General features: G+C 38.8%; 1 protein-coding gene across 1 annotated transcript in view; it reads right to left on the bottom strand.

Moving 5' to 3' along the window:
- Window positions 1-6,361: 6,361 nt before the first annotated feature.
- Window positions 6,362-25,938, bottom strand: part of tacr3a (tachykinin receptor 3a) — a 38,677-nt gene continuing 19,100 nt past the window's right edge. Inside the window, exons 4-5 of the mRNA XM_033969684.2 lie at window positions 8,001-8,197; window positions 6,362-6,817 (exon numbers count right to left, since the gene is read on the bottom strand). Coding sequence (XP_033825575.2) covers window positions 6,493-6,817; window positions 8,001-8,197 — 522 coding nt within the window. The 3' untranslated portion in view covers window positions 6,362-6,492. The remainder of the gene's footprint in view (window positions 6,818-8,000; window positions 8,198-25,938) is intronic.

Here is a 25,938-nt window from a genome sequence, read left to right as displayed (position 1 = left end):
TATAATCTTCACAGATGTCACCAGTGTACGCTAAGGGAAAAGTACTGTTGAGTTTGGTATGTAATAGAACTAAAAACTGTATCAACAACAGTACCAACCAATTGAAGTACAGCATTTTAGGTACAAATGTAGATCAGTATATGCATGAAGTACAAGACCAAGATCCTGCAAGGCACTACTTCAAACAAATGTAAATGTAGATATTTAAAATTATATCATTTGCCGGTACAATAATATTTCTGTATTGAGATGGTTAGTGACATTGCGGTTTATTTTATATCCAGTTTAAAGTAACTTCCATAACTCTCATACAGTTATTGCACTCCAAAGCTCGAAATCTTAAAATCCATAAAATCTTTTCCTGCAGATAAATGAAAAAATAATGTCAGAATAAAATTAAATTCAGGTCGGTCCTTCTTCTGGGTGTCGCTCAAAATAAATTAGAACTTGCGTGTATATATCTGCCACGCTGAAATGATTTTTTTGGTTTACTGGATGGTTGCTTTACGTCATGAAACTACTCAACCATTTGTACACCAACGCACACACACATACACTGGGGTGAAGAGGATTAAGTGTCTTGCCTAAGGACACAGCGACAGTAAGCATCTGTGGGTCAGTGAATATGACCGCTTTACCAATATGTTTTTAATTACAGAGCGGGATTTGAACCGCCAACCTTCCAATCAGTGGCCAAACACTCTCCCAACTCAACTACTGCCGCCCAACACTAGAAGTTCAGCTCACGGTCAAGTCTAGTTTGATTAAAAAATTAAAAAAAAACTATTGCAAGATAAGCCAAACTTAGGAAATCATATCTCCAGCACATTATCAGTCTGTCAACACATTATCTATTGAGCATTATCTCTTTCTCAAACGCTTACTTTGCGGTAACTTAAGGACATATTATTGTCCCAACAAGAGGTGAATAGGGCAGATAGATAACAGAGATGTGAAATGTTTAAAGAACGTGCACTTTGGTATATGAAACAATGTCTTCACATTAAAAAAAATGAGTTCATATCTGTTTTGAACCCTTAGCCATCTTTATAACACCAAAAACGAAATGAAAGTGGTTTAATGGCAAGGGGAGAAAGGTATTTTTATTGCTCTCTCCTCTCTTCTAAGAAAATGGACAGAATGGAGCCATTATTCCAATCCCCCACTGTTTGCAGGAGGAGACGATCTAAAAATGACCATCCGAGAGTCTGACACTTTCCAAGTAGGAGGATGCCTCAGCACAATCGACCTCATTTAGCTGTCTGCGTATGATTGTATATAACACGAGCAAAATCTGTACTTTTTATTACATTAGATTAATTGAAGATTTACTTGCTCATGTCACAATATCAGAAAAAAGATAAAACATTCCCATTAAAGCTAGCATTATACATATAAATGCTACAATAAACTGGAGCATTTTAACTCTTAACAGGTCAACAGATCTCTTTCATTATAGATTTTTCAGTGCCACCTGTGCGAGAACTATAAATACATTTCCATTAAAGTCTATGAGATTGCGTGAGCGTGAGAGCAGCTATTCCTGCTTAATAACGTTTTAAAAAGCTATATGTTCTCATCTATTTTTCTGTGCTCGGTGAGTGATTTAATAAGTCGATCAGTTCACACATCTTAATGTACTACGCCGTGGCTTTATTTAGACCCTGCGGCACCATTTTTCATACAATAAGGGCAGAATCTTTGTCCCCCACTGCAGATGGTGTGAGAGGAGGAGCCGTGGTTGCCTAATAGTGTATGCTAAACACTGCAGCAAGTCCCTCTCTGACTCACAGAAACAATATGACAAAATGGCTGCGTAATCCATAGCAAAATCTGTCTATAGCAAAAGAAAATTCAAAAAGTCAACTGGTCAAAGGTTTATAGAGTTAAGATGTTTCGCCACTCATCCAAGCAGCTTCTTCACTTCTGGACTGGTCAGACTTCTCGTGTCCAGTTGACATGAATTTTCTTTTGCGATCAATATGAGCAAAAAACAGTTTACATTTCTGTGTATACTTATAAGCTATTTGTCTATTTTATTATATGCAGTGTCTGACGTGGGGACACAATTAGTCAACTTTATTTAGAAAGCACAAACTGTATAAAGAAGTGGACTGAGTGAGTGTGATGTCACCCACAGCGTTTGGCCCCAGTCAAATAAATCTCATCGAGGCTAGGAATGAATTTGGAGTCAAAATTGCATGTTAGGAATTCCAACCGCGGGTATCGTAGCAACCAAAGAGCCAATCCGGAGCGAGGCAGTTGAAGGTGACACCCGCTTTGCAATGCTGTCAATCAAACCTGTTGCTAATGCTAGTCGGAGCAACCTCAGGGAAAGAAGGCACCTGGTTTCTCTGTTATTAATATCTTGAGTTACAGACACAATAATGAAATAAAAACAACAGGATGATTACAGCTTATAACTATACAGTTCTAATAAGTTTAAATGTGCACTATGTAACTTTTCTGGTGGAGCATTCGTGGCTTGTCTCCATGGAGATGTTATTGCTTTGGCTTGACTGTACCAAAGTATGGAGAACTTGGCATATTTCCAGGGACATGACCAGAGTGGACAAGGAAGCCAAGTTAGATCAGGTCTGTGCAGAGGCAGTCCCGCTCGCACTAAGAACACATGCATTTTTGAACAATAGAAACACCTGTAGCTAATAAATGTAAGATAAATTGTCCCTCTGTGGAACATTTAGAAGAAACTCACTGCCAGAAAAGTGTAAGTTTCTAGTTTCTTGTGTCTGAAGCCCAATATCCCAGCTCAAAAGCCTTCGGTTAATCCTTTGTCGCCTGATGCTCCCTGTTCCCCTCCAGTGCCCATTAAAGCGGTTCCATTGTGTGCTCTTGGTGGATTCAATAGAAATTCCCACAGGAAAGTACTCATGAGGCATGTATATACATTTGTTGATTGAACGATCTGAAGTAACTTTTTTTTGTCTGTTCATATTAATCTTACACTTACAAGCATTAAAATGTGATAGAGATAAAGAAATAACACTGCAAAGGACCATTTCTTAATTTCCTTTATTTGACTGTGAACATATTCCACTTTTCTTTTTCAGCTAAATATTTTAATTAAACAATTTCATGTCAAATTCTGAAGAATATCACAATTAATAAATACTTCACATAAATAACACATAAAAATATTGCTGTTGCTTTTTAAATTTCCTTTTCTTTTTTTTTTTTTCCTGCCAAATTCAGTCAAATTACATTTAGAACAGTGCAACGGTACAAAAAGCAAACACACAGAACAGATACAGAATACAAAACACATTTCCAGTATGCTAGAAATGATATTCAGCTGACATTTTTAAAATAAAGTTTCAAATAACTTCCAAATATCTTTTTTTTTTCTTAATCACGGCATGTATTTTCAGTCCGAGGCACACAATGTTGCAAAGTCATGACAAAATAACAACAGTTTATATCTCCACTATAGCACAGGAACAGCCCTCGTCAAAGTAACCAATCCTCACCTCTGAATCCCTATCCTCCTCTTCCTCCACTTCTCCGCTGCCTTTGACATGATTGATCGCTCCATTCTCCTCCACCATCTTCACTCCATTGGTCCATCACCCCACACCCCTCATCTCACATCATGCCAGTTATCCACAGGGTCCCTCAAGGCTCAGTGCTCGGTCCCCTCCTCTTTATTCTCAACATGCTTCCCCTCTGTCATACCATCCGCCAACAAGGAGTCAAATTTCATTACTACACCTCGATCCTCTCAAACTGCCTCCTTGCCATAAAATCATAGTTGACCACCAAATTTCTCAAGCTTAACTGCAACAAATCTGAAATCATCGTCATCGGTCCCAATTCTCTCCTTCCCTCTGCAGAGAATTTCAGCCTCACCATAGACGGTAGACTTTCTTCCATCTGTAAAAATGACTCACTAAACACCTTGAAAAACAGCTCAAAACTCCCCTTTATCTCATAACCTATAACCCCGCAAATGACTGCTTCCTCACAACTTGTTTTATCTTTCCTGTCTTTGTTTTGTGTTACACTATTGAGAAGCTTCTTTGAGTTACCGTGAAAAGCGCTGTATAAAACTCATATATTATTATTGTTATTATATAGCAACAAGCTTATGACCTTTGAAAAACACCACCTAGAGGCACACATTGTACTATACATTCAACTTATACAATACTGACAAACAGAATAATACTCAACACTACATAAGTACTCACTCCTCTTGTGGTAGCTGTTCCATTGTTACAGCCAAACGCACAACACATTTAAATCACATTCCTCCAAAAGCAGAGGTGGGTCGAGTAGTCAAACAATGTACTCAAGTAAGAGTAACATGACTTCAAACAATATTACTCAAGCAAAAGTACAAAGTAGTAGTCCAAGAAGTCAAATAAAATCAAGTAAATAGTATTTGGGAAATTACTTCATACATTAAATACTGCACGATTTGTGTTGTTGTCAAAGGATGGACCATGAACGACGAGCACAACACAAATCAAATCAGTTAATATTATCATTTATGTTTTTGTATCTATACTTTCTCACAGTGGGAAGATGAACCAAAGTAAGTCAGTAAAAGTATTGTGTCCAAAAACTAGTCTGAAAACTACAATTTCTTCAAAAAGTTACTCAAATAAATGTACCTGACTGAGTACTACCCACCTCTGTCTGTCCAAAAGTACTTTCATGGGTCTGCTAACATTCAGAAGGGCTCATCTATTTGCTAGATCTTTTATTTTCTTCTTTTATCGTTACAAAATAAGCTGTTTATCTGGCAGTCAAAGGCATTACATAAATAGCACACGGTACACAACACACAGCGCACACGAGCAGCACTTTTCTGGACCATCCTCCTTCCTGGACGTCTTCCTTGTCTTATTCGTGCCTTCTGTGTAATCACTTTCCATTTACGTTATATTTTTAAAAACAGTTAAAGCAAAGCATCAGTTAACCAACAGTGAAATGTATTTGAACACACTAACGAGATCACTGTTAACCTCGCACATTAAAAACTAAATCTCACCACAGCCCATTACTTACTAAAAAGACTACCTAAATAATATTGCAGGGCATGTTTTCATCTTATCAAATGATTTTCTGCCTCACTGCCTTGCTGCTTGTGCATGATTAAAAACATGAGCAACTCTTATAAAATAAAAATAAACATTAATTTTATTTCATCCAAGCCTTGACTCCGGAGTATAGGCACCAGCCGATATTCAAAGAAATGCCTGAATGGAACAGTATCTTTTTCTTTCTCAAGTTTTCTTTGAACATATTTCTTTCTCATTTGAATGAAAACCCAGTGACTGTGCACCCATCATAAAAGAGGACTCTTTGCTATGCTGCACTATTATAATTCTGAAGAGCTGGTCTATTTATAATATTGATTTTTGCCTTTATAGCACAATAAGAGTGTTTGCCAAGCTATGCGAGTACATTAATAGCACATTACAGACTTGTAACTCTTATTACATAAACAATATATGTCCGCCTGTGTTTGTCATGTGCGAAACCCCCGCTGCTCAGGCTGCTCTGGTTCTTGGCACGATCCTGACGCTCTAACACAAGCTGTGAGTTCAATGAGGAGTGCAGTGACCCTGGACAGACTGCAGACCATGTGTCTCCCCTAGTCCTGTTCCACAGCAGCCACATCAATGTAAACATGTCTGTAAACGTTCCAATGTGCACTTATAGACTTTAACTAAATACATCTCAATCATAAATGTCTGCTCCAATAGTGCTGGCTCGTATAAAATCTGCACAGACAAATGTACAGCACGGATTTGATCAGTGGCTTGCTATCGCTAACGTGGTCTTCACAACTGTCACACAGCCTAAAGGCCTGTTCAATAGTCCAGTGTAAAGAGAGGTCAGTCAGCAGCGTTTCCATTGGCAAACACACTCATTCTTCCACACTGTGAATAAATCATGGCCGCTCACGATTACACAGAGAATAAATTACACTCTTTTATGTACATATAGTAACAATCAGTAACCCTTTAAGAGAGTTTTGTGTAAACTCACTAACGACTATATTCCAGCCATCATAATCATGTAATATATTTATACTTTCTGCTTTCGACATCTGAATTGTATGTTCTCTCTTGCTATTGCTGTGTGTGTTTATGTACTGTATTAAAAAGAACGCCACGGCCTTGTGATCGTGCATGTTAAGGCCTGATTTTGGCACATATTCCACCCTATATGGCAATACATTCTGTAAAATGTATGATTTTGTGATACAGTATATAACAAATGACTGAACTCCCCAAAGGCTGCAGTGAAATGCCTTTTTACATGCTATTCTCACATAGAAGCAAATCATCTACATCTCTTAAGGCTCTGAAGCATGCGATATCATAATTCAATCTTTCTCGGCTTCATTTACAGCACACGTAGATGGCCACTTCACTGTCACTATGTGTATATACATCATACAATATACATGCTTGTCAAACGTACGGGCTTCTTCTGATTATCTGTACAGCGTAGCACACTTCACGAGAACGCCTCAGATTGCGTGTTTGACATTCTTCCATTCTGGGCCTTGTCGTTGCCGCTGCTAATAGCCCCGGGCTGCCGAGACACAATATAGCTCTTCTTTCTGGACATCAGGGAGAGCTTCCTGTTTCCCCCTTCGGCGCCCCCGTCAGGATCATTGGGGTCGTACACCACAGCGCTTGTGGTGTCCATGCGTGACAGGGTGTACATGCTGCTCTGGCGGGTGGTGTGGAGGCGGGTGGAGCGCAGTTCCAGCTCGTCGTAGCTGGATACTTTGATGAAGGGACACCAGCGGAATGCACACTTGAAGCCTGCTCGGAATCTGTAGCAGGAAAGAGGGAAATAGGCGAGGAAATTAGAGATGTAAGTAAGTAATAGTAATAATAGGAGTGATTTAATTATAATTTATGTAGCGCTTTTCAAGACACCCAAAGAGCTTTACAGTGTATTATTAGCCACGGCTGCCCTGGGGTAGACTGACCACTTTCATACTATATAACACACACCACTTTCATACTATATAAACTATACTATGAAAAGTGTCTTGCCTAAAGACACAACAACAAAATTTGGGAATAGATACTTCAATCTTCAGGGTTGGGGAGACCACTGCTCTAACCTCTGTCACCCCATGGACATAGAAGTAGACATATTATGCTTTAGATTAGTATCAAACTACAACATACCAAAATTATTAGTCTACATTTTGTTTATTATAACTTTTAATATTGACTTAAAAAAGCTCACCAAGAGAAAGAGTTCTGTTGACAAACAGCAATTAAATACAGGGAAGGGGACAGGGATAAGGAGTAGGTGTAAAAAGAAATTTTCTGAACACTCAAGTCTCAAAGGCAGGACAATACATGTTAATTGATCTAAACCTTCACATTTAAGTACTTTTAAAAAATACATATTGTGCTTGTGTCTGCTGTATAGTTATAATCTCTGACACCTGTGCAGATTTTAAATTGCAATATTCATCTAAAATGATATAATAAAAGAAGCAAGTCCGTTGACTTCCACATTAGAAAACTGCAGTGCCCAATGGGAGCTGACTTCGATGTTAACATCATCTCAACAAAGCGTCGTGTTGCTGTCGGCACCTCCAATTGATAGCTGCACATCACGCTAGCAATTAGCAGATTTTTTTTCATTCGTATCAAAATTACTAAACGACACTGCCGAATTCTACGAGTATCACTGACTAAGAAAATAAAATTGAACAATGAAGTAAGTGCAGAGCAGTGGGCGTGTGGTGGTGCTGGTAAAAACAAGTCACTCCCAAAACAACAAGGGGGAACATGAGAAGAGGAAACAACTATAACATGGTTAAAAGCTCTGAAAAGTCGATTTTGCAGAATAGATCTGCTTTAATCTTGATATGGCTCTGTGCAAAATATTATATGTGACATCTATCATGTATTTATGACATTACCCTGAGCATGAGGTGTACTGTGACAAACTGACACAGTAGTGTCAGTGTATGTGTAGGTGTATGTGGTCACCTGCTGTTGAGGCAGCAGTAGATGATGGGGTTGTACATGGTGGAGCTCATGGCCAGCCACAGCACACTGAGGTAAACCTGCTGGATGTACTTCATCCTTTTCAGATCTTTCTTCAGACCCGTCGCTATGAAGTAGACGTGGTAGGGGAGCCAGCAGAGGGCAAAGGTCACCACCACAATGATCATCATCTTCACCACCTGTGGACAGATACACACAATAAAGAGAGTATAATTATACATGCATTCTGCTTCACAAAAAGAGCATAGAATTATAGCACATTATTCCTTTTTACAAGACCATATAATAAAAGGGTACAGGTAAGAATTAAAACCATGATAAACTATTCTAAACTATTCAAAACAATATATAGAAATGTGGAGACCAAGGTACATGATGCCACAAAATCGGCAAGATATAAGGCATCATAGGGGAAAATGGTCTGTGTTATTCACTGGAACATTACATATACTAGCCACACTAAGTACACTAAGTACACTAAGTACACTAAGTAGTATGTCTTAAGAGACATCAGTGGCATTGTGCTGGGTGAAGAGATTCTATTTCTGTGCTACTGAGGACTCTCACTGCCAGCTCAGTCCTTGTAGTATTGGCCTACATTATCAGAGGTATAATACTCCCTACAATGGAAGTATAGCCAGACTGGAGGCCAGACTGCTAGGTAACAGGTAACAACCAGTGCAAGGTATTTTAAAACAGCCACAATTAACAAAATTACAAACTGCAGTTGTTAAGCAGTGCAACTTTTAGTGCAAACAACATGTCTGGCCTTATTATGAAACCTGCAGCCGCTGGGTTCTGAAGTGCTTTATATTATTTGTTGTTGTTGTTGTTGTTTTAGTTGACATACTATGATACTTATATTTGGTCAAAATGTCACTGCTCCTGAATGTCTTTCAAATATGTATTTCAAACGGAATTATATGATTGAGTTTTTAATGCTTGTAACAATTGTTGAGAGAGATCGATTAAGGTCACAATTATGACCCAAAAGGTGTCGAGTCCAGCAAAGTGTCCTCCCTGTGTGGATCAGATGCACATGGACCTGCACAGGACCCGCACAGGACCTGCACAGGACCCGCACAGGACCCGCACAGGACCCGCACAGGACCTGCACGGGGATGACATGAGGAGAGACTTAGCCGAGAGCCCATTGGTTCTCAGTAGTAATAATTATAATGATTTTTGTTCTAATAACAATGACCAAATTATGCAAATTATGTAGTCATAAAGCCATTTAAATAGATGTGAAATATGGAAAACAATAAGTTCAGCAGAATAAATGTGTCTAAACTTAAAGATAATTAAACACAAGGAAAACTCAGAAGAAATTAGTCCCAATCCCAATCAAAACCCCGTTTTAAATCATTTTAAATTTTTGCTAATAGAATAAATAACTTCTGAATGGTCTGAATTATAAGAATGTCGATTGGACAAAATAAAGTTTGTGTTGTTAAAAGGGGGAGGTTGCAGTTAGTATAACATATAGCTAAACTAGATAACACTGTGAAAGGACAGTTATTGATAAGGCAGTAATTACGACATCTAATACATGTTGATGCCTCTCAATAGATACAGAAGGGATTTACAGCCAGCACTGCACAAAAAACCCAATTGGGAATACATGGAAAAGGGAAAAAAGCACAAAAAACTGTAGTCATGGACATTCAGTGAAGCTGATGGACACTGGCAGGTTGTTGACCCTGTATGAGCTCAGTGTTTGCACTGTCACAGATGTAACAAATATATAACAAGTATGTAACAAACAGGACAAATAAGTGTCACGATAGACCACCTGACACCTGGCAGACTGTTACATATGGCTATATTTCACAGACTACCTCATTACTTGAGCAAATGAGGAAAAATATCATGAACTTCACCAGAATAATGTAGTTGGACTTCCTGCCATTAGCGCTGATGGGAGCGTGATCCACACTCAGCATCTTGATTTCTTTCTACATGAGATCTTAATTAGGAGAAGGATGGACACTCCTCTCTAATCTGAAATACATGTTCTCAGAAATCTTCAAAATCATAAAATCTCTATAGACTATGGACTCTATAGTTCTCTCCCAACAGGTCTAGACTCTCTGGAAACCCCCTGGTGACTGGTGATCTAACCTAAACTAAATGAAACAGATTCTTAGGTCCAAACAAACGTTGCTTAATAGTCGCAAAAAACTGTTGACAATGACAAGTGACAATACCAATTAGATCATCATTATTAATTGCATCAGAGCTTAACTTTCTGGATGTTCATTGAAACAGTTTATAATGTATCTGACCTGGCTTGTTTCTTAGTCATGACAGCGGCATTGCCTGGGTGCGCGCAGAGAAGTACTACATTGACTTTGTTGTTGTTTATCATAGTGATTGTTGCTGTCTTTATCTGATACTTTGAATCAGGCCTCTACATTCTAGTTATGGGTCAAATAATAGCACCAAAACAAGGGTTGAGATCCAGTTATCATTGACTTGTAATGCCACAAAATTTCTTAATGTTGCCACAAAAAACAAATGATATACTTAGCTCTTCTCCAGCGCTAATTTATATCTCCAAGGACAGCTGTGCCTGACATGTGCACCTGTTCCAGAAGTATTTAGTTCCCATACCCTTCTCTTATATTTCTGATTATTACATATTGTCTCATATTGTGAGACACTATAAACACTGTCTAGCCTCTGTTAATTGTTCCTGGGAAACATGTGAGGCAGGTGGTAAGTGTACCACAAAAAGTACTGAGCGTACTGAAACTGCATGTCTTGCTTTTATGTCATTATCTCTTTATGCGATGCCTAATATGTCTGTCAACTCACAACTATACACAGCGATCCCTGCAGCCATTCTCGATGGACATATATGCCTGCAAATATAAATCCATCTCACTTCTCCAAATTGCCCACAATACAATCAGAATGCATACAGAGACTCCACACCTACCAGTCTACTTTTGTTGGAAATCTTACTACAACCCCGTGCTCTCTCATCACTATAGTTAATGATATCCCCTTTGTTACTTCCTTAAATTATTCTTCTGTGAGTGCAGTTGCTGGTGTAAAACATGCCACATGTCCACTGATTCATACATGTTCTCTGAGGAGACAGGACTTTGCCATAGCTGACATGTGGTGGCTTCCCAACTACTAATTTGTGAACTACTTTTCACTGGTCTGGTCATTGTGCGAAAGTGATGTTCTCTACTACTTTTTCTCTCTTACCCATTCCTGACCTCCCCTTCTCCTTAGATCCCACAGCCTCAACTAGATCCAGAAGATCTGTAATAGACATCATTGGCACTGACCCAGCTAATATTTATTCTGATGCAATTGGTATACCTAGAGGTGTGACTAATGAGTATAAAATCGTTGACAATTACAGGTTTTGAGTCTATTCTTTGTTGGTGTACCATTAAGAGGAGCTACATGCTAACGCTATGCTGATGACCTACCCTAAACATGCTTTTATCTGAAATACACGGTGTATGTTCTCTCTTTGGTGACCAGTGTTGTACAGTCATACCCAATAACACTAGTCCCGTTGGCCCTCTCCAAGAACTTTTAGACAAAATGAGAGACCACTCTGACCAAACACTGCCTCAGGAATCAATGATGTCATTGGTGATTGGTTTTCTGACACATTAGCATAATTCTAACTATTCTGATTGTCTGTGGCTGTTGTACTATGGTTGAACGGTGTGCGACTGTGTTTTTTCCTACTTCTCCTCACACTCCTCCTGCTGCTTACATCACAGTTATGTCTGACGCTGAGACTGAAGACAATGAATGCCTGACATAATATTGTTTTGGGAAAATTAATGTCTTTGATTTTCGGGTTGGTTTAGTGATAGCATAATTATGTACAGTACTGTGGATTTATGAGGTGTCATCGGACAGTTGCTGGAGCAGAACCGCAAGATGTCTTTTCCCATTTAAATCAGAGGGTAAAAGAAGGACAGTACAGCTCGAGAACGTCAGTACTGCAACAAATGGGTTTTTGGACCTTGCAGCTGAATAAATCCTCATGCTTCAGTTTAGCAAAAGTATGATTTTTGTGTTTGCTTATTGAGGTCATGTATGAGTACTTTATGATGAGAGGGATATAAAGTCTCCAGATTACAACAGATAATCTGTACATGGTGTGTTTAGTCTACTCATGAATGTATATGCGTTTGCTTTTATCCTTAGCACTATATTTCTTGTTCACTTTACCTGTGTGGACCTCATTAAACCTTCTGACTTTATGTTTCAGTCTCTTTGTCCTCTTTGACGGTTACACCAGAAATGAACATTCTTACACCAGGAATTATAATCTTCACTGAAATGTTAAAAAAAACCCACGAAAGACTAAGTAGGATTTGAGTAGTTTAACCTGTCATGTGCACTTTAAATTCTAGACCAAGTCAAAATACACCATTTCTTCCTTCCTTCTTTTCAGTTGCTTCATCTGTTCATCACGTTGCATCGCTGTTAAATAGAGCTATACATGGGCAATTACGGAAAAACAAAACTGTGAACGTAGGCACTGGGATATTGCAGTACTTTTTGACATTTACTGCACCTCCTTAGTTATACAAGAATATGCAAATAAAAGAAACAGCTGCCATTCCTCTTAACCACTGGGAGGTTAAGCTCGCTACAAGACATAAAGCAGAGCAGCTGAGCCCTTTTCAAATCCAAACAGTGAGTCCTGGTACCCCGGTGTTTCAGTTTAACACTATGTCACTAGATTACTGTATGTAGTAAACCACACAGGGCAGTTGAAGAGGAGTAACAGGTTTGGCTGTAAGTCCAATGCCAATGTGTGCTTATTGCAAAATGATGAACCATCGGTGGTTTTCAGATTATATTGTGATGATGTCATAATCCCAGATGGGGGTCAAGAGCCAGACTTTACTATTGATTACACATATGACATACTTGCCATGAAATAATGCATTACAACAATTTCTATTTTTTTTATGTAAACAGTAAGAGCCAATGGGAGCACTCGAACTCTCTTTATCATGGGCGCTCTGTTCAATATACAGAAAAAACTAAATAACAAACAAAACATATAAATATATAAGTCTGGGGCGGCGCCAGACATTTTTGGCAGGAGGAGATAAGCGGTGCTAAGGTCTTCAGTGTGGGTGCTCACTTAACTTGTTAGTTTAGAGCGGATGTCTGTGTAATCCCTCAGTCGTCCAGGTCTGATCTATAGTAAAAGCCAAAGTTAAATCTGTCAACTGGACAAATCGTTGTAGGAGTGAAGACGTTTCTCTGCTCATCTAAGACACTTCTTTAGTTCTGGTCAGTTGCTGGTGGACATTGACTTATATCTATCTGAAGGGAAGAGCTAACTACTACAATCTTAATGGCCTCCATTCAGCCTTTATCGCTCTATTGATCTCTTTGTTTCCTTTGTTTGCTTTGGATCTGAGGATTGAGTTGTAGATAGGAGACAGATTATGTCTAAAGACCCCATTGCCTAAGGAAGGTTTAAGGAAGGATTCTCTTTTCTAACAAAAATAGCTTCTTTAACTCTCCTCTCAAAGCATTTCTTTTCTCTGGCTAACATCTCACTATGTTCAAAGGAGTGGTTAGTGTCTTTGAGATGGAGATGCACAGGAGACTGGGGTCCAGAGCAGCTCTCACGACAGTGTTGGTACATTCTCTTGTGAAGTGGCTGTTTAGTTTCTCCAGTGTCACGCTCCCTGCACTCTTCACTACACTGAATGGAGTAGACACATTACTTTGTTTGTGGCTCGGGGTTTTGTCCTTTGGGTGAACCAGTTTCTGTCTTAAAGTGTCTGTAGGTTTGAATTAGACCAGAATCTCAAACTGTTTTTCAGACACACAACAAGGAATAGTTACGCCTATCCTTCTAGGTTCAGCTTCCCTGTTGTCCTGTGCTTTAGCTCTCTTTGATCTATTGAAGGCCCATTTTGGATATCCACAAACAGAGAGGGCTTTCTCCACATGTTTCTCTTCCTTCACTTTTCCCTCTGTGTTTGTGGGCACCACTTGAGCTCTGTGTTGTAGAGTACAGATAACTCTGAGTTTGTTCTGCAGTGGATGGTGTGAATCAAACAGCAGGTATTGGTCAGTGTGTGTTGGCTTCCTGAAGACTTCTACCTGGAGACACCGGTCCTGTCCTATTTTTACTGTTCTCTTTGGCCTTTTCTCATGTGAATTTGATGTTTGGATCCACAGCATTGATATATTTTAGTCCAGTTGTCATCCACGTGTCGATACCAATGTGTGGGTTTGGAGTGTTCAAATTGTTCCATGTATAAGTTTGCCATATTAGGAGAGACCGGTAAGCCCATGACACAACTGTTGATTTGCCTGTAGAAATGTCCTCTAAACTGGAAATATTTGGTATTTAAGCACAGTTACAGTTCTCTCTTTTAGCGTAGTATCCTGCAGTAGCCTCCTCTTTGCTGCCTCCACCGCTACTGCTGTGTGGATACAAGTGAAAAGAGAGGTTATAATTTGCTAATTTGTGAGCAAAATCAAGCATCTCCAATTTGATTCAGATGAGACCATGGTTTCATTTAATGTGACCTCTCTTTTCACTTCCCCACAGCAGTAGTGGTGGAGGCTTTTACTATTAATTTAGAGGCTTTTAACAGTGAAGCGCCCCACCCACCCTGTACCATGTTTGCTTTGCTGTTTTAAACCGGTGTAAATGTAGTCTAGTGATTTATAAAAGCTAATATGGAGTTCCTTTCAATTGAGTCTCATTTTGAACAACATTTTTAGCCAAGACTTGACGCATTATGGAAGTGAGGCAAAAATCTTTCGGGGCACAATGGGTGTGGGTTGACCATTCCAGGTGAAGCTAGCGCCCCCTCAAGCCACCCACCGGCGCCGCCCCTGATATAAATCCAATTGGAGCATTAAAAACAGCTGCAGGTGATAGTATAAAAGTCCGTTTTTAGATTATTAAACCGAAGTATCCAATTTAGCTTGTGCCTGAAATATGTTCTATATTAATTTAACCATGTGTATTAGATCATTATTTGTGTTGTTTTTAATCTGTTTATGATGTTCCTAATACAGTCATTAGGTTTTGACTATTCTTTCATTATTATTCGGACATTCGACCCCAGCAACCACCTTAACCAATCAGTGACCAGCCCTTCTCACTCCTCAACCAATCAGGATTCATTATTTTTTAATTTCATCTACAGTGAAATGAACGTAAGTTAATATTATTATTAATACTATTTGTAGTCCATATTACGTCAGTCCGGCCTTAATTAGTTCTTTTGTTCACATTGCTGTTGCGTAACTTGCGGCAGTGATGCATTCACGGACCAGCAGACCTTCGCCTTGACACTGCTCTCTGCTGCTGTCCGTAGTGCGTTCCAGGGTACTTGGAATTTTTTTATTTAGGTGAGAAAGTGCCATGATCTCAGTTGTAGTTCATTGCTGCTTTGTATTATCGTACACAACGTAGCTCTAATATATTTCTTGTGTTTCTGTATATTATGTATTTGCATATTTCTTATGTTTATTATTGCCATTGTTATGTTTATTTGCTGTTATTATTTTATTATATTATTTATTGCATTCATAGTATTTATTTCTGCCTTTTTGAAACAATGAACTGTGAACTGGTCACCGAACGACCTGGGGAGATTGTGGATACTAAACTAGTCCTAAATACAGTGCTTTTCCGAGATCATAAGTTTGGGTTTCTTTCCCTGCACCTCCTTTACAGTGGCTCTGTTAATTCTGGTGTATCAATTGTGTTTACAAATACTTATCACTAATGCAAGTTACTAAATATATTCTAAAAATCCTCCATTATAAACCCATAGATTTTGCATTAGCTGAATCTTTAATGCCACTTGTCCAGGCTTTTGTTTGAACCCTGACCACTTTGTTTACCGTGCATTATTCCTCTGTGTTCCTTCAAATTTGGGCTAATGGATGTACATTATAAAGAGACATACGTGCTTGAGAAACATGAGCAAGATGGTAACAATTTTAAGTCCTAGTGGAACATGAATCACCCTCTTTGCCTACATTAGTTGTCAAAGAGATGGTGGAAGGGCATCTAGTATAAAAGCCTGCCACATCAATACAGCTAATCCACAGCGCAGGTCCATCAGGGGCAGAAATAGTCGGGTACAGAAATAGCATCATTAAAGCATAACCTTAGTGGATGAAGGCCTTTTCAGCAGCTTAATGAGTATTTTCAGGCATGTTTTGTCATAATCTGACAAATTGCTGTATTTTAGGTGGATAAGCGCATCAAAACGCTCTGCAACAAACGGGGAGAAGGAATTAGCGGTTTTGGCACAATCGGTCAGAATGATTAATACTTAACGCATGACTGTTTGCGTTTTGTTCACATTTGATCTGTGAAACACTGCGAAACATGAGCAAATAGGACGCGACTGCAGACTGGATGCAGTGGGTGTTATAAGGTCAGATTTAATTAAAGAAAACAACAGCCATGGGTTTTCTTTCATCCGCCCTCTTCTCCAGCTCATCATTATTGTGGTCTTATCTGTGAGCAGGTTGCACTTGTAAATTAAGAACCATCATGTCCCATCCACCCTGCCCACATTAGGTAATTAGATGCAAGGTTTAATTAGCAAACCGCATGCACGCGTTCAGTCGTAGAGTATGGTGAGCCCAAAGGGAGATAGATATTTGCTTGAATTCTCTTGTACTGTTGGTGTTTGTGTTAGAAGTAGGGCCGAACTGGAGACAGGAGAGAAGCGTGAGTCGAAACAGGCGCATCTGTTCATTTATTTGGACACGGAACAGCCTTGGATCGCACTCCAAAGTGGATTTTGTAAAGGTATTTATCTAATATTTAACAAAAAGGAGCAGGCTTAAACTATAGACCCATTGTTACATTAAACGGAACGTAACAAAGTAAAAGCAGTTCAGTACTGTACTTAAGTAAAAATTTTAGATATCTTCACTTTACTTAATGACATTTTAAGTAGATAATTTTTAGTTTTACTTCAGAATATTTGAGAGCAAGTATCTATTCTTTGTAAGGGTTTATCTTTAGTCAAGTCAAGTCAAATGTATTTATAAAGCACAAACCGCAGCTGCCCAAAGTGCTGTACAAAGGGCAATATAAAGTACAATCTTATACAACAAAACATGCAAAAACTCGATAAAACAACACAATACAAGTGTCACTCTCAGCTCGCATTCAAAGCCAGTGCGAACAAATACGTTTTCAAGAAAGATTTAAAAGTATTTAAAGCCTGGGCTGTTTGACACGTTCATAATTTGAGCAAACAAGAATATACAAATAAAATCATCTGGAAAAAAAATCACTGTTCTCAAAATCTGCGCTTCTACTTCTACTTTTTTGAACTTTTCCTTGATATTATATATATTACATTTGCTCCAGTGTCTGCACTTTTTCTAGTCTAAAACACGTAGATAGAATGTCAAGGCGATATTGATGATACCATTCTGTACTACTGTGGCTTTTCAGCAGCTAAAGTTACATATTGCATAGGCAGTGGGTGCAGATTTCCAAATCTTTTCTTATTTTTACTCACCCACTACTTTTTCTATTCTTTTTCATTAGGCCTTGTTAGAACTGGTTCTGTTATAGATTGGAACAATTTTTTCAGTCCTTCACATGTGCTCTGGTCCAGAATAAAAAGGTGATGGAAGTGTGTAGGAGTGGATACAAAGGGGAATGTCTTTTGTTGCTTTGATGTTAATGAATTCTATATTACAAGAGAGGGGGAAAAAAGATTACCACTGAAGTAATAGTAATGTTCCCTATAGGTACTTCATGCTTTCAAGTACGCAGCACAGAGGAGAATACAATATAGGGGCTGACAGGCAATCACAAGGTAATCCTCCAGTTACATGAGAAGGAATACATCCACTTCACAGACAAAACCTATCAACTCCTTAAATCTACAAACAAATACAACAGACCTGGATCGATGCCTAAACCAACAGGTGTGTGTATTATACTTATACAACTCATCTTTATTCCATGGTCCATTTTTAAAACAGACAAGAACAGTGACAATAAAACTTTGTGTTTTTGTGTTGAAGATTTGTGTTTTAAAATGACAACTGGGTCGCAGTGTGACTCTGAAGTGCTGTATGTTTGCAAGTTTTCCCCCCGACAAAACCCACAATGTCGATGAAACGTTCTGCACCGACAAAGGCGTCTACGAAGGCTTGAACTTTGAGAGAGTTTAAACAAGAGAGAAATGTGAGAAAATGTTAATGCCTGTGTGAGAAAAGTATATAAAATGTGTGGTGAGGGGTTTTACAGCTGCAAAACATATAGAATAAATGTAAAAAATAAAGCTGATACTTTTGTCTTTTGCAGGTTTGTTTTAGAACGAGGTAGATAAACGAGGTACAACTGTATTTCATGTTCTGACTTGTTCAGCTGAAAATAAAACTCATTAAAGTTCCTCATAGAGCAAAGTGTTCACTCGCGCAGGGACAAACATCTCGGTTGTACAGGTCCATGCCTACTCAAGACCACCTGCGAAGTGTCATTATAAGACACCTACAGTGACCAGTGAGCTCCTTTGTTTCACATGAATCACTGAAAAAAATCAATCAAAAAATCAATCTATAGCAAAAATACATAGAGATATCAGTTTGGATTCGCCAGGTAAGTTCAAATGAGTATCTACTTTTGATATTTTTAGCATCAAGTTTAAATGAGTATTGATTTTTTTCTAAACCCTACAAGCCATTTTGCTGCTTGTTGGTTTGAGATTTCACTCCAAAATATGGCAACATGGTTCAAATTTGTGAGCGAATTAATGCGATAAGATTACTCAGATGTGCCAGTAGTCCTCTGTCTCCGATTGCATGTCACATTATGCTTATTTAGAACGAATATTAACTCAAAAAAAAAAAAGAATTATTCCATAACCTAAGGCCTTCAAAGTGCCATATAAGCATGAACTTTCCGTGTTATAGTCTCATACATATCAAATGAATAAAGACAGATAAAAACATTGCTTTTTTCATTGGGCCTTTGCATATTTGTGAATCTGTGCGGCATCTTATTCTATGCAACAGTGCTGTTGAGGGTCACTTGTAAATACCGGATTTCTTTTTGGCCTTCAGTAAAAAATGAAACTCCTGCCTTAGTTGGAGCTCTGCAGTATAAGTATCCATGTGCGAAGCTGTTTTAATGGGTATTCACTGAAGAAGAGGAGGGATTGTAAACTTTGTAAATATTTTAGTTTAAGGACCACATCTTAAAGGCACATGAATACTACTATGTGCTAAATTAATAACGACCATATTCCACAAGTGTTCCACCATTACCACATTTTGTATAATTAAAACTGTTCATTAGCGTGCATGCAACAGTTCACAGCATTAGCATTCCCAAAATTCCCGGTTTTAGTTTGCACAGACATGCTTTGGTATTCAAATGTAATTTCAGTTGAGCATTTACACAGGGATGAATATTATAAACAGTAAGACACAAAAACATGTTACTCGGGTTGAATACATGATCTTCAGTTTGGAGACTTTGAACAGGTGCACTTTTCTTCCTTGTCCCAGTGCCCTATAATCTGCCTTTCTACCTGACGTATTTGAATTCAGCCACGTTGAAAATTCTAAACGGTGAATTTCCCCCAAACACAAAGTCTGGCCTTGCAAAAGAATGACTGCATTATACTGTCACAGCGCACACAAACTAGAGCTTGAAAAGTCACAAAATGGAGATAAAAAAACCAATGGCATTTTCTCAGTAAATGTCAAAGTACCGGGAAAGCAGCGAGGGTCCGTTCATGGTGAAAAGTAAAAAGCTTTGACACACAGGAGAGGCTTGAAGGTTTTGTAATGATGCTCGGGTTGAGGCCAAACAGACATTTAGCCGTCATAATGGAAAACAAAGCTTTTGATCTGACTATGAAAAGCATCACAAGAAATGCTTTAGTATTCTACGTTTTACATGTTTAGCTCTGCAGGGGAGGCTTTGCTGTTAGATTTTTGGCAAAAGAATTAGAAAAGTCAGTATCTGCAGCACCAGGAGCTACAAATATCAGAACAATCACACACACAATCTATTTCATATTCTTCCTGAGTTACAAAGCCTGTCAAGAAAACAGATCAAACCAAAACATACCAGAACTAGCACTGAGATAAGAAATGACATTTTTTTCCCATCATGAGCTGACCAGGACTTTGCACCGAACATTTTATTCTGTTTGTAAGAGAAATCTATAGCTTTATTTGCTGGGGTACTGCTTAAGAGACCACTGAAATCTGATAAATAAGATATATGGCGTTACTTGGAGACAAAACTCTTTATTGGCTGGTGTGAGGACACTGCAGGAACAGGCTTGCTCTTGTAACTTGTCTCTCACACCTTTTGATGCACTATTTGAGCTGTTTTCCCTCGTTAAATTTTCTTCATAAGACCCTTTACAACTCAACAAAGGGTGGAGGCTTTGCAGATTGATGCACATCTCCAATATAGAAGACATTCCTGCTTTTGACTCCACGTACACCTCCAACCGTGTGCCATACAGTAACACCTGAGTGTAAGCACCTGTAGTGTGGATTAGCGGCCTCATTACCTCAGTAAGGTGAGAGAAGCCCACATCATACACCACAGCTTAAATCCGCCGGACTTCACTTCTCCTCCAAATCTGATTCGGCCGAGGTAATCCACTAGAATCCTCCCGTTCTCACTCCAAACAGACAAGGAATTTAATCTAGCCCACAATTGAGAATCAATGCTGGTGGACCACTGGTTAGAGACAGATAGCACTAAAGCCAGAGGACTACAGCTTATTACGCGACGCTTCAAAAAACAGTGATTCAGTTCTATTCTACAAAGGGTCTGAGAGCTCTGAAAACATGGCAATAATGTTACCTACAGAAAGACCTGTGGCTCTGGAGTAAATGCTCAGTCTGTTAAACCTCAGCTTTATCTCACAATAGAAAACAATAGTCCCTTTATCTGTATTCAAACAGACGGCCTTTGTCCTTTACGTCTATAAACACCAAATTCTTGCTGTGTTTCACAATCTTACAGATTTCTTTGGTGCGCGACATTTTTTCCCGGATAAACAACATCAACTTTATTAAACATAAGCCATAAAAGCTACTATTGGCTTAAAGGCTTACACTCGTGGCTTTAATGGCTTATGTGACTTGAAGCACTCAGCTATATCATCGTGACCACGGCTAACACACAACATATGTCCACTGTGATGCCGAAGTTAGTGAGTGGATTTGATCTCCTTCATTTCTTTGGGCTTGTGGGCTTCTATGGGTTTGCTCAAACAGCTGATCATGCACCACAGTAGTAATGTCCCGTATTATTGATGTATAAAGTGGCCCTGTTGACACAGACTTTACAAAAGATGTCTAATTTTCATTCATCAAGAGGTAATCAAAGCTTATGATGATGGCGTAGAAATGCTGTGGACTCAACTGTCCTCCATAAGGCCAACTAATCGCGGTTATTACGGTGCACTTCTGTGTGACATTTCTAAAATACATTTAGCCGCGAGCACACAATATAAATAGAGCACCTGGCTTAGCTCCTGTCACCGGGTGGATTAAGGCCAAACAGTAAAAAGGTGGGTCTTTGTCTGGATGAAGAGATTGGTCTTTATTGTTTCCTGTCTCGTTCTGTTGGGAGGATAGAGCTAATATTTGTCACTGAGACACTGTGACACACATCACAAAATAATAACACTCCTTAGTGCCACTTCATCACATTTATTTCTTTGACTGCTTTGACTTTAACTATAAGCCGCTTGTCATTGTTGTAAATGACATCGGGATCACCATAAACAAAGTCTGGCCTCATCCCAAAAGTTTAATTTTATCATTTACAGCAGATGCCATCCAGATTGTTTCACTAAGGATGGTTTATACTGCTCTGACAGGAAGGGTACTCAAAACATAAACCGTTTCCTCCAGGTACTTCTGACCACTATGCATGGCTCAAAATGGGTCCTAGGATGTCATATGCTCTGGTTCCTTCTTGCTCTTGACAAGGCAATTAGGTTTACCTACACCAGGCAGCTCCAAAACACCTCTGGTTTCTACTGCTCTGCATAAGAGACCTCACAAAAGTCAACATAACATGCTATACGTCAATCATATTTAGTACAGATGGACAGATAAAATGAATTTTGTTCTTTTTTTTCTTGTTACAGTTGTCCCTCGCTATATCACGGTTCACTCTCCTCCGTGCCGTGTCTCATGTTCAGTACAGAATGTGTTCAGCCAAATTTACCTAAATGTTCAATCGACTACGGCAGAGTGATGCCAGGACGAAGAGGCACGGTCAGAGGAACTGTGAAATACACGTGAGTCACTATTAATTAATTAAACAAGAGAGAAATGTGAGAAAATGTTAATGTCTGTCTGAGAAAAGTGAATAAAGTGTGTGGTGAGGGGTTTTACAGCCTTAACCCCATAGTAGCGGTTGTGGACTTTCCATTACCGTAACTCCAAATGTGCTTCATGTAAATTCAAACGACATCTCTAAGCAGAGGCACGGGGCTTTTTAAATATTTTACTGTCATTACGGTAATTTGCCTCCGTTGCGTTGTCCCTTGAAGATGACCAATCAGAGCGCAGGTGCCGCGGGGATTTTCCCAGTCACTTATTCAATGCCTCAAAGAAAAAATACGGATGAATATGTAAAATAGAGGTAGTTGTGTGAAAAAATGCAGTAAATTCTGATACTTCTTTTAACAAGACTTTTATGGCAAAAAAAAGAACAAAAGTCTAGGTGAGCTATACTGACTTTTGTTCTTTTTTAGCCATAAAAAAAGAACAAAAGTCATTCCTTAAAGGGTTAAAACATATAGAATAATTGTAAAAAATAAAGCTGATACTTCACCTATTGCGGGGTATTTTTAGAATGTAACCCCCATGATAAAAAAGGGACCACTGTATAAAAGAAATGAATGGTTATAGTCACTGAAATCAGCTTGTTAAGCATTTGATGTTTGGATATTTCATTGCAAAATACAATGGAATCAACAGGGAAATATGGCTCTTGCCCCTCATCTGGGAGCATGACACATCTCATTCTAAAATCTCAAAACCACCAGTTGATGATAAACATTATAAATCTTGGCTATAAAACACACTAGATTAACACAATAAAACATCCTATTTGTGCTCATTTTTGTATTGCCATAGGTCAAAACAAAAACTAATCTTTGCAGTGAGCGAGCTTAGTGAAATGCAAACTGCAATGCCCTGAACTCTTGTTCCTGTTTTGCTTCTCTAACCTTTTCTGACCGTGACTGTGAGTGGCATGTTCACTGCCTCAGGTAAAAGACACTCTGGCCCAGTATCCGGCGTTAGGAATGCGGAGCGTCGAGGAAAAACATACTTTCTTTTCAAACTTGTGTGACAGTGGTCTGCATATAAATCAGAGCCCTGGACTGTACTGACGTGAACTCCTCTTTACTTATTGATCACAGCTCCTCATGAGAGCGCACAGCAGACCCATCCAGCGCACAGGTTTCAGAAATAATAACAGCACAGAAAGATGGAAAAACTCTCGGCAAACACATACTCTAATGGAGTCGGCCACTGCCTCCTGAAGTGCACAGCAGATATTAACTTACTAGCCAGTATTATTAAAATGTGAAAGAGTTTGACCCTTCCACATCTCCAATCCACATCTCTCTGAGGTTAGTTAAAAAATAATAAGCATAGAATATTCTCTCTCGCACCATTATTTTATTGCAGCTTCCCAGACACTCATGTTAAAAATTTAAAGTTTGTAAAGTATATACACGACCAGCCAAAAGTTTGGACCATAGACTGTTTATATAAATGGACAAAACTAACCTGCTAGTGTTCAAAATAGGAAGTGATCATGGGCGCGCTTCCGGCTCCATCAACTCTGGCTCCAGTTCACTTTACATTGAGAAACTGTCATCCCTCTTTCTGTAACTGCTGCTGTCAGACTCGTCATTTTGGTCTTAAAATGTTCGTATTAACCAGCGCTACATGATCCTGGGGGTTTTATTCCGCCATTTTGTCTGTAAATCTAAATATGAACATTAATAACAGACAAATCAGGCGCCTTCTTTCCCCGAGGTCACTCCTGTTAGCGTTAGCAACAGGCTTGATTGACAGTGTTGCTAAGCGTCCGCTCCCTACTAAACCAGCGGTGCGAGCAGGAAGAGGCAACAGCTTGGCTTCGGATCGGCTCTTTGGTTGCTCTGATACTCGTGATCAGAACTTTTCTCCAAATTGGCCCCTATAACTGCTCTAGCCTCAATGAGCTTCATTTGACTGAAGCTGAACACTGTGGGTGACGTCACACTTATTTAGTCCACTTCTTTAGTCCACTTCTTTATACAGTCTATGGTTTGGAAATACCTCTCATTCAATGTTTTTTTGACTTTATTTTAACTACTTTCTACATTTTATATACACACAGAAAACATGAAATATGTGAAGTAAGATATATGGAATTATGTAATAAAGAATAAAAAACATAAAATAACTACTCTACTAAATATATTTTTTTATATTTTATGTTCAAAAAGTAGCTACCCTTTGCGTTGTCAAAAAAAAATATTTAGTAGAGTTATTTCTATTATTTTCTTTACTACACAATTCCATATATCTTCATGTATGTGTGTAGAAAGTAGTAAAAATAAAATAAAAAAAATTAAAAACCCGTAATGAGAGGGTGTGTCCACACTTTTGACTGGTTGTCTAAATAAATGTATATATATGTACAGTGGTCCCTTGTTTATCATGGGAGTTATGTTCTAAAAATAACCCGCAATAGGCAAAATCCGCAAAATTTACAGTTATTCTATATGTTTTGCAGCTGTAAAACCCCTCACCACACACTTTATATACTTTTCTCACACAGGCATTCACATTTTCTCACATTTCTCTCTTGTTTAAACAAGAGTCCAAACCTTCGTAGGCGCCTTTGTCGGTGCAGAACGTTTCATCGACATTGTGGGTTTTGTCGGGGAGAAAACTTGCAAACATACAGCACTTCAGAGTCACACTGCGATCCAACATTTATGTAAATTTGTCTGAACACATTCTGTACTGTACAGGAGACACGGCACGGAGGAGACTGATTGACAATGGTCTACAGTCCAACAGCCAATCAGGACGCAGGACACAATGCACACTCATACACTGTAAAAAAGCATGTAAAATTCCACAAAAGAAAATCCACAAAACAGCGAGGCCGTGAAAGGTGAACCACGATATAGCGAGGGGCAACTGTATATGATCTATGTTGATTGGCCTATACGTCATCAAAGGTATAATACTCCCTACAAAGGAATAATAGCCAGACTGATCAGCATTATCACAGTATATTGAGTTTTCATGTCTCCGGGTCCAGGCTAAATAAACTTCTCCTGCGTTAGCTCTCCAGCCTCCTGCTTTTTCTTTCAACTCTCGAGCTACTACAATTTATTCTACCACTATGTTCTTGTCACACAGACTGTGCTGCTGTTCTGCTGAAGTATAATGGCTGAGGACTATTCCCACTGGTGTGATGGTCTGCTCAGCTCAGTAGTTATGTCTCTATTTACTACACAAGTCCAATTTCACATTATGGAAAGACGTGCCTAATCATTATTTATTAGAATATGACTTAGCCAAAGAGATAAAACAGGGAGATAAAAAGACAGGGTGGTACAATCAGTGTGGGCTTCAGCTTTAGATAATTCCTCCTTTCTTTTTTTCTGTATTCTGTCTGCATCTTAGATAAAAGGTACTTGATGACTTCTTGAGAAAATTACTTTGCAGTTTACAAAAGGAAAGCTATCTTAATAAGCACACTTGAGTCTATGAGCCACTGGGACTGTGTTATATAAACATACAGTACAATGTATTGAAGATAAAATTGATATAATAAAAAAAAAAGCTGCATGAATTGAGGTTGCAGTCGGTCAGGTATCATAGACTGTTTATATAAATG

Source organism: Periophthalmus magnuspinnatus, chromosome 1 (assembly GCF_009829125.3).
Source record: "Periophthalmus magnuspinnatus isolate fPerMag1 chromosome 1, fPerMag1.2.pri, whole genome shotgun sequence".
NCBI lineage: Eukaryota > Metazoa > Chordata > Actinopteri > Gobiiformes > Gobiidae > Periophthalmus > Periophthalmus magnuspinnatus.
This window is presented reverse-complemented; position numbering and strand designations above follow the sequence as displayed.